This window comes from Leptonotus elevatus, chromosome 15, assembly GCF_054856555.1.
Source record: "Leptonotus elevatus isolate MCC_2025b chromosome 15, RoL_Lele_1.0, whole genome shotgun sequence".
In the NCBI taxonomy this organism is placed as follows: Eukaryota; Metazoa; Chordata; class Actinopteri; order Syngnathiformes; family Syngnathidae; genus Leptonotus; species Leptonotus elevatus.
The window spans coordinates 3,805,167-3,819,092 of record NC_141253.1 but is presented as its reverse complement, the minus strand read 5'-3'; the positions used below and the strand labels follow the sequence as shown (position 1 = coordinate 3,819,092).

The 13,926-nt window shown below is 44.8% G+C and overlaps 3 protein-coding genes across 3 annotated transcripts; all 3 read left to right on the top strand.

Moving 5' to 3' along the window:
* Positions 1–1,814: 1,814 nt before the first annotated feature.
* On the top strand, positions 1,815–5,042 carry LOC147161615 (proteinase-activated receptor 1-like). Its single transcript, XM_086097117.1, has 2 exons — positions 1,815–2,021; positions 2,964–5,042. The coding sequence occupies exons 1-2, from the start codon at positions 1,952–1,954 to the stop codon at positions 4,211–4,213; spliced, it is 1,320 nt and encodes a 439-aa protein (XP_085953243.1). The 5' UTR covers positions 1,815–1,951; the 3' UTR covers positions 4,214–5,042.
* Positions 5,043–5,558: 516 nt separating this feature from the next.
* f2rl1.1 (coagulation factor II (thrombin) receptor-like 1, tandem duplicate 1) lies at positions 5,559–8,497 on the top strand. Its single transcript, XM_086096932.1, has 2 exons — positions 5,559–5,759; positions 6,833–8,497. The coding sequence occupies exons 1-2, from the start codon at positions 5,681–5,683 to the stop codon at positions 7,897–7,899; spliced, it is 1,146 nt and encodes a 381-aa protein (XP_085953058.1). The 5' UTR covers positions 5,559–5,680; the 3' UTR covers positions 7,900–8,497.
* Positions 8,498–9,233: 736 nt separating this feature from the next.
* f2rl1.2 (coagulation factor II (thrombin) receptor-like 1, tandem duplicate 2) lies at positions 9,234–13,164 on the top strand. The gene is made up of 2 exons (XM_086097752.1): positions 9,234–9,491; positions 10,451–13,164. The coding sequence occupies exons 1-2, from the start codon at positions 9,422–9,424 to the stop codon at positions 11,545–11,547; spliced, it is 1,167 nt and encodes a 388-aa protein (XP_085953878.1). The 5' UTR covers positions 9,234–9,421; the 3' UTR covers positions 11,548–13,164.
* Positions 13,165–13,926: the final 762 nt, after the last annotated feature.

The following is a 13,926-nucleotide window of genomic DNA, read 5'->3' as shown; positions in this document are numbered from 1 at the left end:
GCTCAGCTTCGGAAAACAGGTGAGATGTGATTAGTCGTGTTGTGATCCCTGAGCAACATCGATGTCATCTTCAGTCGACAGCAAGTGGCAAAATGGCCGCCATCTGATATTGATAAAAACTGATGGATTTTGCTGCTTAACTCATATTCCACTAATGCAATATTAACCAGAATACCATAATTAGACCATAGAACATATTATTGTAAAAAAACAACAACAATCTTTTGGGTTGACTTCTCCTTTAAAAGTTTTGATGGCAGGAAAACGGTGACGTCATCGAGGGCTCGCTAGCTGTTGGCATGCATGTTGGATTCCAGCTGTTTCCACATCTCCTCTCTTCAATAAACAAGCAAGAGATCAAGCTGATGTTTTTCGAGAGTCGGCCATCTGTTACTGTTACGTCACGACAGACATGAATCAAAATATAAACTACATCCGTGCTGATGTTGAGGCGGGAGGGGGCCGAAATGTTTGTTTACCACGGGACCCAAAAATAGCTGGTTGCACTCGTCCTGTAAGTGAATGTTTGGAGCCAATGAATCTTTTCCAATTGAAATTAATGGAAATGGTAGTAATTTGTTCCAGCGCCCCCAAAATAAACAACAAAAGTTATGGGGTTTTTTTATGTTTAAAAAAAAACATAGTTGTAACAAATGTATAGAATTTAAAAATTATTATAAGACCGCAACATAGATGCTAACCGACAATGGAGTTTGCCATTATTTGTTAGCATTAGCATTAAGCCAGTGGAATAGCCTAAATATTTCATTATAATTAATGTAGGTTTAGGCTTAAAGTTGAGTTTTAAGCTTGGGCTAATATAATAGGTTTACTATTATTTTTTTTAAGATTCCAGTTCGAGTTGGGGTTAGGTCCATTGCTTCCTTTTCCTTTTCCTCTTTGTCAAACAAGCAAGCGGTCATGTTAAACCACTGAATGTCATCAATCGGCTTGTCACGGCAACAAAAACAAGATGACCCAACATCACAGCATTCTTCCTTATTTGAAACATGAGGAGGACCAAATTTTCTGTACTGCAAGATCCAAAAATAACTCAAGACGAGTAAACAACAGGAAACGGTTTTATCTCATGGAAACACCGGCGAAGGAGCTTGGCACGTTTTGGAAATGAAAATGAATCCAATTAAAACAAGACTCCACGTCGCCATGTTCCGGACTCTTCCTGTTGCTGTTCTCCAGCTAAGTTCTGATTGGACGATACAGACCGAGACGAGATAACAGCAGGAAGCAAAAAGAATGATTCTTTTAGTGTCTAGCGACGCGCCCTGGACTTCCTTTTGGATGGGGACTCCCACAGGTTTGACTCTGTGATGACTGTCAGGACGAGGTGACCTCGCCAACTCCTCACTTAACCTCCTGTGTTGATCCTTGTCGTCTTTAATCTGATTAAATTAGTCAAACAGTTTGGTCGCATGATGGCAAGGAGTTCACAAAAACTAGTACGGGACTATCACATTTAAGTGCTTGTTGAACTGTAAAATGGGTCGCTGTCAGGCAGAAACCGTGTATGCCCAAATATGGTTAATTTCATATTTGTTCACAAATTGATACTGGTCAGTCCCCATATTGTCTATTTTATCTATTTATTTATTTATTTATTTATTTATTTATACAAATCATTAACCAATCTAAAAAATTAAAATAGCTTGCAAGCAAATTGATTAACTCTCAAACTCAAAGAACTCCTGGTTTATCCGGCTGTAGGGGTGACGGGAAACGTGACGTCAGCCCCCAAAGAATGTCGCTCCGTTCGCTGCTGATTGGCCGCTAGCCGGGGCCCACTTTTGGGGTGGGCGGAACCAGCAGAACATCCTAGAAACGGAGAGCAGCAGCACACTACACCAACCAAGTCTGTGAGAAGCTCCACGGGCTAGTCGAGACACGTTTTATTGTGTTGTTCGTGTTTGTATTTGATTGCTGAAGCTGCCAAATGTTTCCAGCAACTCTTCACGTTCTGCCGATGCTGCTTGCCGTGTGCGCATGCGCCGCCCACGACAATAGTAAGTTTTTTTTGTTGTTGCTGTTTTTTATTTTTAATGCGAAAGATAATCAAGTTATCGTTACTTTGCGACTGTAAACGATAACCATTTTCGTTCACTATGCTGTATGTGTAAATAAAATGTAAATGATGAATTATGATAACTTACCCTGTGACGTCACCATTACGCATTTACTGCCCGTTGAATCCTATCTTTGATATTAAAACAGTTAAATTGCTTAATTGATGATTTGTAACTAGGAGATGCTCGATAATGCAGAATATCCACTTTTTAAAATGTATATTTTTAATTATTTGCAAATAAAAATTGACCTCACTTTATTCTTATTGAAACAAGCTTTTCGTATAAACTGTATTAGAGTAATTTAACTATATGTTTATGTACATTGCAACATGTATTACAATAGTAAAGAAAGTTCTGTATACATATTTTGAATCAATAGATCATGATAAAGCTGGGGTAAAGCCTGAGGTAATGGCCCTGACATGCTAACAATAGCATAGCATCGAAAAATCACTAATGTTAATGTAACTTAATTCAATTGAAGAAAAAATCTGGCAAAATCTTGTTTATATTTTTCTCATTAAAACACATTTTTGTTAGATTTTTGGGGGAGGCTTTCAGTAGGTAAGGTGGTTTAAGATACAAGTGTTTTGAGTTAAAAGTCTAGTCACAGAATGAATTAAACTTGTATCTCAAGGCACTGCTGTATAGCTATTAAGGTAAACAATGTGGTAAACCCGAAAAAGGTAAAGAACATGAGAAACAACGAAAAGGCTAGAAGTGTAGTACAAATAAAATGTCAAAAATAAGTTAAACAAGCATGGAAAAACAACTTTAATTACACTATTAACTATTGCTAAAGGAGTAGCAGCTCTTAGCTTTGATTGTGTTAGCATAATGCTAGCATGCTAATTAACTAAACACATTACTTGTGTCCAGCAAGCGCCAGAGGACGAATGTTCTCCTACTTCGGCGCCTCATTCACCGACGAACCCTTCGCCCTGGAGGATGTCTACGGTCTGGATCCCGACCCGAGGGTGAACATCACCCCGAGGCTCAGAGGCACCCCGAGGGTCAGCAATGCGACCGCCGTCGCCGAGGAGGTGCGCAGCTTCCTGACAGGCCGCCTTTCCACGCTGATCATCCCGTCCTTTTACGCCGTGGTGTGCCTGCTGGCCGTGCCCATCAACGCCTGCGCCGCCCTGGCCTTCTTGCGCCGCATCCGCCCCAAGAAACCCGCGGCCATCTACATGCTCAACCTTGCGTGCTCCGACCTGCTCTTCGCCCTCCTCCTGCCCTTCAAGGTGGCGTACCACTTCGCCGGGAACAACTGGGTGTTCGGCGAGGCCATGTGCCGCGTGGTCACCGCCGCCTTCTACTGGAACATGTACTGCTCAGTCCTCCTGGTGGCCTGCATCAGCGTGGACCGCCTCCTGGCGGTGGTGTACCCCATCGACTCCCTGGCGTGGAGGAGGCCCCGCAACGCCGTCTTAGCCTGTGTTGCCATGTGGGTTATCGCCCTATCTGGCTCGGTACCCCTGGTCGTCTCGGAGCAGACCTTCTACCTGAAAGAGTTGGACATCACCACCTGTCACGACGTCCGGCCGGCGGGCGAGGTGGTTGGGCTCTACAGGGTGTACTTCACAGCCTTGTGCGCCACCCTCTTCGTCACCTCGCTGCTAGTTACCGTCATCTCGTACACGCGCGTGATCTGGTCCTTGAGCCGGGCTCCTCGTGGCGTTCCCGGACGCTCCCGCCGTAGAACCAGAGCTCTCGTGATGGCGCTGACGGTGCTGGTGATCTTCTTTTTGTGCTTTGCGCCCACAAACTGCCTGCTCCTGGTCCACTATGCGCAGCTCCATGACGGGATGAACCGGGCCGGCGATGCCCCCGACAGCTCGTACGTGGCCTACCTGGTCTTTTTGTGTTTGGGGAGCCTCAACTGTCTGCTGGACCCGGTTCTCTACTGCTTCGGTTCGTCCCAGTGCCAGCGAGAGCTCGCCGGGGCGCTGAGGTGTCAAAAGATAGCAGAGAGCTTCAGCACCAGCTCATCGGACTCGTACAGGTCCAGCACCAGGACCATCCTGAAGACCAACCGCATGGAAAGCTCAGAGCGAAACGTCTCGATTGCCAAAAAAGATTTGTTGCAAGGGAGCCACAGCGGCCTGTACAAGAAACTTCTTGTCTGACAAGTGACGACTCAACTGCGCATCCAAAACCAGTGACCTGATGATCTTGAGTGCATTTCAACCACAGGAGCCTTCCCCAAGAAAGACGACAAAGAGTCTAAGTTGATCAACCTCCCAAGAACTGAAAGCTTCAGGAACTTTTGGGATGGGGTCTGCAGAGAGGAGCATTTTAGATTGAACCACAGGAACTTACCATCAGGGAACCTTCGGGAGGTTCCTACAGAAGAACACAATCTTGGGAACCATAATCTAGATGCAAGACTTGGTCTTATTTACCAACTCTCCCGAGAAGTCCCAGAATAATGTTCTTAAGGTTCAGGCGCTTTAGGAGCGGGATATGATGTTGGTAACTTATTTCATTAGATGAGGAACTTGAAGTTCCCTTCAGGAGACCTTTGTTGCGGGACCCAGGATCTAAATGCACTTCTGGAACTTTTGGGGAATCGGGCTATGTTGTGTAGATTGCCTTTGACTGGAACGCTAGAGTAGAGTTTCCGACAATTAGTGATATCTTTGGTCTTGTTTTTACTGCCACTTCTGATGGTCCACAAGAACCTTACTTGATATATTTGATAGAAATACACCTGTTATTATTGCAACTTGTCACAAATATTTCAGTTTTTTACCACATAAATGTGCAGTAACAATAATAAGCGTTTAAACACAATGAAGGATTTTACATTTTGCACACCAGTAAAACTATTTAAACTGTTACATTGTAATGTTTAGCAATGTCAATATTTGTACATGTTATGCGTATATTTGCTCTCTTTCTCAACTGATATGTTATTTTACACTGTCTTTGTTAAATAAACACATTTGAAACCCCTTTTTGACCCTCTTTGCGAATGATTAACAAGCTTATCCAGCAAAGATAAGGCAGAAGGCTTTTGATGTTGTCAGTGCTTTTGTCGCCCTCTGTCGACCATCATTAGTATTCCATTGCCATCTGTTGGCAAGTTTTTGTTTTATCCACTAGGTGGCGCCAGAAGAAAGGGTTTTGCCCAGATGTGTCACAAAATCGAACACATTATGCTTTGGTTCTTTTACAATAATTCAAAAGTACTACAACGGTTTTCCATCGCTCTAAACGTATGTCTTTTAGTATGTATTGTTCTTATTTTAGACACTTTAGCTATAACATGAATTAATACTGGGGAACACTTATTATTTATTATTGTTATTATGATGATGGTGACTAATGATGGCCTTTTAAATGAAACATTCAACTGCAAAATAAAATATCAATATTAGAGTTAGGTGGCCGTGGCTCCGCGCGGTCATGTGACAGTGACGTCACCAAGACGTGAACACTAGCTCCTGGTTGGGCGGAGATTTAAGCCAAGCACCCGCAAGGCGCCACGCCCGCCAACATCACCTCTGCTACCACCACACAAGTCGTCGTCGTCTTTGTTGTTGTTTTATCAAAACAAAGTTTAAAAAAACAACAACAACAACAACGCCGCCATGTCCGCGCGGGGTGGGCGCCTTTGTGTACTCATCGTCGTTCTCCTACGTTGTCTACACACCTGCTCGTGTGACACAGGTGAGTTTGTTTTATTTACCTACGTCGAACAGTTTCGGCTGTTGTGGTGGTCCACAAAGCACACATAAGAACATTTATGCATGTTTTTTTTAATTACAATGTGTAATGTAGTAGGTTTTGTATAAGTACGGAGTTTTTTGTTTTGTTTTTTAAAGTATTGTCACGTGACATGAAGTGGTGCTAGGCTGTGACGTCCGTGTACTTCCGGTTTATCTCCAAGAGGGGAAGTGCCTCGCTAAGCACGCAGATGGCGCAATTTTGTCCAAACTGACCACAAAGTGTTCCAAGCAAATGTAAACAAACAAATGTGGCTGAAAACCACCGATGTTGAAATCGGGAACTCCATGCAACACAAATGAGAAGCAGCGTGTTTATGATCTCATACCGGATCAGTGATTCACCGGGATACAACAAGGAATTGGACAAATGGTCCTAGGTTGGAATGGCTTTCATAGACTAGAATTTGCTAGTCTTTAGGCCCACAAATGAACATGCATGTTAAGCAAATCTCAGAAATTAAACTACAATTCTTCTTCTTATTATTATTATTTTTTTTTTTATCTTTCCTCTGCTATTTGCTGAAAATCTTGTCTATTCAGAGTTTTTGTGCTCGCGTCAAAGCAATAAATATATTACTTTCTAGGTGTGTGTGTTTCAAATTCATTAGTAGTGTTTTATGGTCTGCGTTTATGTCCTGTTTTGTTGGCAGTACTTGAACGTTAAGTGCTAGTGAACATAAAAGTTTGCCCGTGATGTCAAGTCTGTGCTATCCTGTTACTTAGGCTAGTATGCTAGCTTTTTTTTTTTTTTTTTAATGTAGAGGTACTTTGTTTGTGTTGATTGATTTAGCTACTGAATAGGTGTTTATGTAAAATGGGTTCATGATTTTGTGCATGCTAGTTTTAAGGGTTTGGTCTAATTTTTATTTACTGCAGTGGTTTTTGACTGGAAGAGAAGCTAAGCTAAGTGCTAAGGGTTAATAGTATTTATGCAACACAGATTGGAAGCATTTCTCACAAACCGTGCTTAGAACAAGTTAGCCCCAGTTAGTACTTCCCTCTGTTCCCCCACAGACGATTTGCGAGGCTTCACCGGAACCGAGACCACCGATGGGATTTGGTTGGGCCCGCATGCCAGGTCGGTCCTGAGCAGCGGCCTCACCACCATCTTCCTGCCGATCGTCTACATCGTGGTGTTTGTGGTGGGCCTGCCCGCCAACGCCATGGCCGTCTGGGTGTTCCTGTTCCGCACCAAGACGAAGCACCCGTCGTCCATCTACATGGCCAACCTGGCCCTGGCCGACCTTCTCTTCGTCATCTGGGTGCCGCTGAAGATCGCCTACCACTTCAACGGCAACGACTGGACGTACGGCGAGGGGCTGTGCAAGGTCCTGGTGGGCTTCTTCTACGGGAATATGTACTGCTCCATGGCCTTCATCGCCTGCATCAGCGTGCAGCGCTACTGGGTGGTGGTGGACCCTCTGGCGCAGCGCCGCCGCGAAAACACGATCGCCTACGTGGTTTCGGCCGTCATCTGGGCGACGGTGTGGCTACTCACCGTGCCGCTCTACCTGTACGACCAGCAAGTGCGCGTGGTCAACCTGGGCATCCTCACCTGCCACGACGTCACCCGACCCAGCCAGAAGAAAATGGCGGCGGGCTACTTCCTCACCATGGCCACGGCGGGCTTCGTGGCCCCCGCCGCGGTGTGCGCCGTCTCCTACGCGTTGATGCTGCGGGTGCTGCACACCAGCATGGCGACGGACGCCGCCGTGGCCAAGAAGCGGCGCAAAGCCGTGGTGCTGATCGTCACCGTGCTGGTGATGTTCATGCTGTGCTTCGCGCCAAGCAACGTCATGCTCCTCGCGCACTACGCGCTGCTCCTGAACGAGGCGCCGGACAACCTCTACGGTTTCTACATCACCACGCTGTGCCTGGCCAGCCTCAACAGCTGCATCGACCCCTTCGTCTACTACTACATCTCGGACGACTTCCGCCAGCACGTCAAGAACACCTTCCTGTGCCGCAGCCAGCGCACCGTGGAGAGGATGCGCGTGTCCTTCAGCGCGCTCAAGTTCTCCAAGAAGAGTAACACGTACACGTCCGATTCCGGCGGCAACACGAGCAGCTCGCAGTGCTAGCCGGCGCGCTGGATGACGGACTGCGTTTCGTTGTTACTGTTTTAAATAGGGCAGCACGAAGGACCAGCGGTTGGTATACACGTTAGCTTCATTAAAGACTTTAAATGATGCATAGACTGTGAATGTAAATGGTTGTCCATACGTGCCCTAAAATTGGCTGATGACCAGCGCCGGTTTCGACCCTGCCTCTTGCCTAAAAGTCGGCTAAGGTAGCTCTAGTTCACCTATACATTTATTAAATTTTTTTACACTTTAGTTTGTACTCTTTAGTGTTTTGGTGTGTAAAGTGATCACAAGTCTACACAATCGTGAGCCTTATAAACCCTTTGAGGCCGCCATATTTTTCATTTGCGTTCAGAGAGAAGGCGAAAAAAAGCCACCTTGTGTTTGTTTGTGCGTTTAATATCATATGTCTGAGAACCTCTATTATAGACATGGAGACTTAAACGGGCGGGGAGGTGCAGACGATGCACATCTAAGTACTGATGTTTGTTAAAAAAAAATTATGACTACATGTAAGATTATTAATGTTATATTTTTCTTCTGTTGAAATTTTGAACTGTAAAATGAAATAAATTGAAGATTTTGAAATGTTTAATCAGACTGTAACTTACAGTAGCACATGACCAATTTGGGTTGTACCGATGTTTTATTTTAATTAATATACAGTACTGTTTATCTATATTCACATTTGTGTCTGACAGACAATTACTACATCAAATAATTAAACAATTTACAGACGATATTTATATAAAATATACTTCAAATTAACATACAAAAAGCAAGAACAGTATATTTTTAATTAGTTTTACAGTGTAAAGTAAAAATATATATATAATAATTATGGATGTTTGTAAAAAAGTTTTGACCTCCAAAAACATTACACTTGAGTTTGGCCCTTTTTTCTTTCTTTTTTTTAATAATGATAAAAATGTCTACTAAATAAATACTTTTATGATTTAGCCATAAATTAAAATTCAAATAAGCGCTTTTCCCCTCCAATAATTTTACAATAAAAACAGAAAATACGATGGTTAAAACGTGGTTTGGTTATGTTTAATTTGACAAATGCAAGAACATAACATACAATGATGTACATTTTTGGGAAATGTATACATTTTATTAATTTGCGAGAGAAAGAAGTACGTCATACAAATGTCACGAGAGCTGAAACAGATGCCATAAAATAAAAAGATGTAAAACCATACCGATTTTTTGACTAATTAAGTCATTTCAAGAACGAATATATATTTTCCCATCATGGTGACGCCATCAAAAGGAGCAACCGGCTGGGCGACTCGTTGATGACGTCACCACGCCCCTCAGGCTCTGCCACCAAGGTAGTCTCGGGGCGTGGCCGGCAAGCTTGAAGGTAGTAGCGGGGGTGGCGGAGGACGAGTTAGTGGATGTTTATGTTAAAGGTCGCGGTATCTGGGCGCGGACACAACACACGGACGAAAGCAGAACAGAGAGAGGACCCAGCTAGTGGACGGAGCCCAAATTAAAAGGAAGGAGGAAAAAAATGGAGCCTACACACTTTCTGCCGCTCATCTTGATCGTCTTGTGTCACTTTTGGGCCGTGAATGGCGCAGGTAAGTTTTTACAAACTCACTCCCATTAGTTTTTGATTCACCCGGTCATTTATTTCATGCTTAAAGTCACTTTTTGACTGTGTTGTCTTGGGGAAGGAAAGAAACAAAAACTCCACTAAGTACTCATCGATACATGATACATCACTTAACTTTTGACCGAGTTCGGTGCTCCAACCTCGGCTTCTGTCACCTTCATCGGGCCTTGTCGTGTGTGCAAATTTTTGCGGTTGGGACGAGGCTCGTCCGCAATTTGAATACAACCAAATATTAACGTTCACGAGTTAAAAGCGTTTGTTTCAACAAGCCCACGAGCCACGGAACATTTACTTTAATCACTTTAGGCTTTCAAATTGTTAACATTTAAGAGTGCTCGCCTAAAAGGGTTTTGTAAGCACTTGTAAAAACTCACATTTGTATACAAATACTTAAATTCGAGTCATAATACTGAAATTGCACAGGAGTACAAAAAACATAAATAAATAAAAAAGGTAACAACAATCAGCACTATGGTCACGCTTATAATGAATAATACGAGCAAACGCAAACACTGTTTTGTAACAATAAACGTAAAGTATCCCCCTGGATACTAACACAAAAACCCAAAATTGAAGGAAAAAAATTGATGAAATAAAAGAAAACATGAGTGCTTAAAAAAAGATAGATAACTGAAACCGTTTTATTTACTTTATTATATACAATACTTATTGTGACTTCACTCAATAAATCCAAAAAATAAACTAAAAGGAAAGCAACAAACCCTATCAACGAACTTTTTTTTATAACAAATTTAATATTAAAAAAAAAGTCTGAACTAATTTAAAAACTATCATTTAAAATCCAAAGCTATTGTAACCCTTGTGTGAATTCATGAATGCAGAGCGTTTTCACTGTAAGGCTAGGCTAACGTTAGCATGTGTGTTCATTTTGGTCAAGTTTTTTTTTTTTTTTTTTTTTCGCAGGAAAGGGCCGCGGCTTCATCGGCCACAAAGACCCCCAGTCCTCGGACCTGGTGGTGGTGGACCGCGCCACCTCGGAGACCCTTCAAAGCGGCCTGACCACCGTCTTCCTGCCGATCGTCTACATCGTGGTGTTCGTGGTGGGTCTCCCCGCCAACGCCATGGCCATCTGGGTGTTCCTGTTCCGCACCAAGAAGAAGCACCCGTCGTCCATCTACATGGCCAACCTGGCCCTGGCCGACCTTCTCTTCGTCATCTGGACGCCGCTCAAGATCGCCTACCACCTCGCCGGCAACGACTGGACGTACGGCGAGGGGCTGTGCAAGGTCCTGGTGGGCTTCTTCTACGGCAACATGTACTGCTCCATTTTGTTTATCGCCTGCCTCAGCGTGCAGCGCTACTGGGCGGTGGCGCACCCGCTTTCCCAGCAGCGCAAGAACAATAAGGTGGCGGTGGGCGTGTGCGTCGCCATCTGGGTTTTCATCTGGCTCACCACCACGCCGCTCTACCTGTACCAGCACACGGCTCGGCTGCGCGAGCCCGCCATCACCACCTGCCACGACGTCAGCGTCATCCTCGACCCCCTTGACCCCTTCGCGTCCGTGCGCCTGCCTTACTTCTACTTCATCCTGATGGGCACGGTGGTGTTCCTGGCGCCCTGCGTCGTCATCGTGGTGGCCTACGTTCTGCTCCTGCGGGCGCTCGGCCGCGGTATGGGCAGCGCCGGCGGCGCCGCCGCCAAGAACCGGCGGAGGGCGGTGGTGCTGATCGCGCTGGTGCTGCTCACCTTCCTGGTGTGCTTCGTCCCCAGCAACATCATGCTCGTGCTGCACTACTCTCTGCTCAAGGACGGGCTGGCAGACAACGGCTACGGCTTCTACATCGCCACGCTGTGCCTGGCCAGCCTCAACAGCGTGCTGGACCCTTTCATCTACTACTTCGTGTCCGACGACTTCCGCCAGCACGTCAAGAACACGCTGCTGTGCCGTAGCAGCCGGACGGTGGAACGCATGCGGGTGTCCTTCAGCTCCATGAAGTACTCGCGCAAGGGCAAGTTGTACGTGTCGGACTCGGGGAATACGCAGAGCAGCTCGTGCTAGCGGACGGGTGGACGGATACCTCCGCCAAGGATGGACTTTTTAATGCGATGCAAGCTGCTTTTAGGTTGTAGTCCGTCCAGCCGGATTGGGAATTCCCCCCAAAGACTTTCAAAGTGTTTTTAACCTCTTTTTAGTGTTAAATTGTTTTGTAAATAAATGCTAAAACCCAGCAAGATGACCGTTCTTTTCAACGACCGCAATCCACGTGGTGACGCTGCCGGCCTGGAATTCCCGGAATGCGGCTTTCCCCCATGGCTGGCCCAGTCTTGTCCTTGCCCGATTTAAGAAACGGTTCAACAGAGAAAAGTGTCCTGTGCTGATCTAACCTCCAGCAACCCGGCACAGGATGGTCTTTTCCTGGTGAACAGCTTCAACGGCCACAGTCTTAACGACATTAACGTCAACCCCAGACTGTGAGTTTTGAGCCCCGCTGCGTCCAGGTTTGCCGGCACTTTACCTGGCGTAAGGTTTCGACGATTATTTTGATCATCCCTGTTATGTTAAATTAATGCCATGGCTGTTGTGAGCAAGTAGCAAGAGTCCATAAAAGTCACGCAGTTACAGATGCTACAGTAGCACATGTAGATGTCAAGGCCAAATGGACAAAAAATAGTACCTGCACCTCACGTGTATGTGCAAAATATTTTTTATCCGATTGATTGATCCGCACCTTTCCACTTGTAGAAATTCTTCTAGCATAATGTCAAAAGGAAACATGCCCCCCCCCCCCCCGCCCCATTTCCAGGGTCCGTGATGAAATGTGACCTGTGTCAGGTGAAGCTGGCCTGTATGAGGGACATGACTGTTGCCAAGTGTCCTGTTACTTTTTGTTGTTCACTGCTGTGTTGTTTGCGAGTCACATTAAACCTGACCACAACTCTAATATAAATGTGTATCAAAAAAAAAAAAAGGAAATTATATTTCTCAACGTGTTCCTAATTTCTTGTCTTACAAGTGTACATTCCCTGCAGTTGATAAGAAGAAAGCGAGGAGATGATTAACTTCTAAGCTAACAACGTCAAACCAAAGCCAAGCACGTGATGCAAGACAGTTCGCCGTTGACCTGAGAAAAGGAAAACAAAAAAGGTAAAGAGGTGTGCGATGATAACGAGAGAACTGCAAGTGGAACTTTACCACCAAGTATGATACATGCTACCGTGAACTATGAATTACTAGCAAATAGCTTTGACCAAGCAGATGCTATTGTAAAAATAGCACCTGCTTGGGGAAGTGACCAGAGAGGCCTTAATGTGTCTTACGCAGTTTGGCCTTTTGTTAAAAAGGGTTGACTTGAAAACGGGAACTTTTATTTCAATTATTTCCTATGCAGATGAGTATTATTATTTTTTTGAGTAATTTTGGAGTCAACCAGCATCTCTGACTGCGTTGCCCTTTTGTCAAGTTGGCCGTGTCTGCATAGCAGGTTAATGATTCATCCGTGCATGAGCAGTGTCATCTCTCGTAATCATATTTCTATTCTGACTATTCTATGGCAAGAGGTTACTGTGGGGTTGCTTAACGACAAAAGAGCCGTTTTAGTATGATTTCTCAGAAATAGTAGTGTTCAGTGCTAGAATTAGAAGAAAAAAAAAGCAAGAGGGGTCAAAAGTCCTCCCAGTGTACACAAGAACAAGACAAAAATCATCAATATTTTACATTTTATAGAACCAAGTTCACTTTCAAGGTGGTTCTGCAGGTTTTTGTTACCTGCATGAAGGCCCCCCCCCCCCACACCCTTATTGTGGGTCTTTGTGTGTTTACCTTGGCAAGCACCCAATTAACAAAGCTTCGAACAACAGTACTTTAGCGGTGTGCATGTTTAACGCAAAACGGATATGTGGTTATACGTCTTGCATACCTGCGTACGGTTGCATATATTTTTGGGTGTCGTAACATCAACTGTCCTTTTGGACCGCAGGCTTTACATACTTCGACGTATGGCGTAGTTCCTGCGCTGATCATTTCGAAATGTTTTCAACTTCCCGTTTTGCTCATTTTAAAGGCCACTGAGCTGCGACGGCGGGGGGGGGGGGGGGGGGGGGGGGGGGGGGGGGGCGGCTCTGACCAGCGTCCGCGTTTTGCATCATTGCTGCTAAAATAAACATGACCTCTTGCGACAGACGTGGCCTCTCGTAAAGCACAAATCACGCCAAACCGGTTCCGCCGTTTCCTCCTTCGTGATGAGTCACAGGGAAGGCAGACGAGCTAGCATTCAAACTTGTTTTCATTTGCTCCAGTAATTGTTGTTTTAAAAGCCTCTGTGGAGAGAACCTGGAGATTTGTTTCTTAAATACATTTAGCTGATTTTGATCATTGTTGAAAACGTGCAGACTGAGAACGATTAAATTGCTTTTTACCATACAATATAAAAACCTGTTT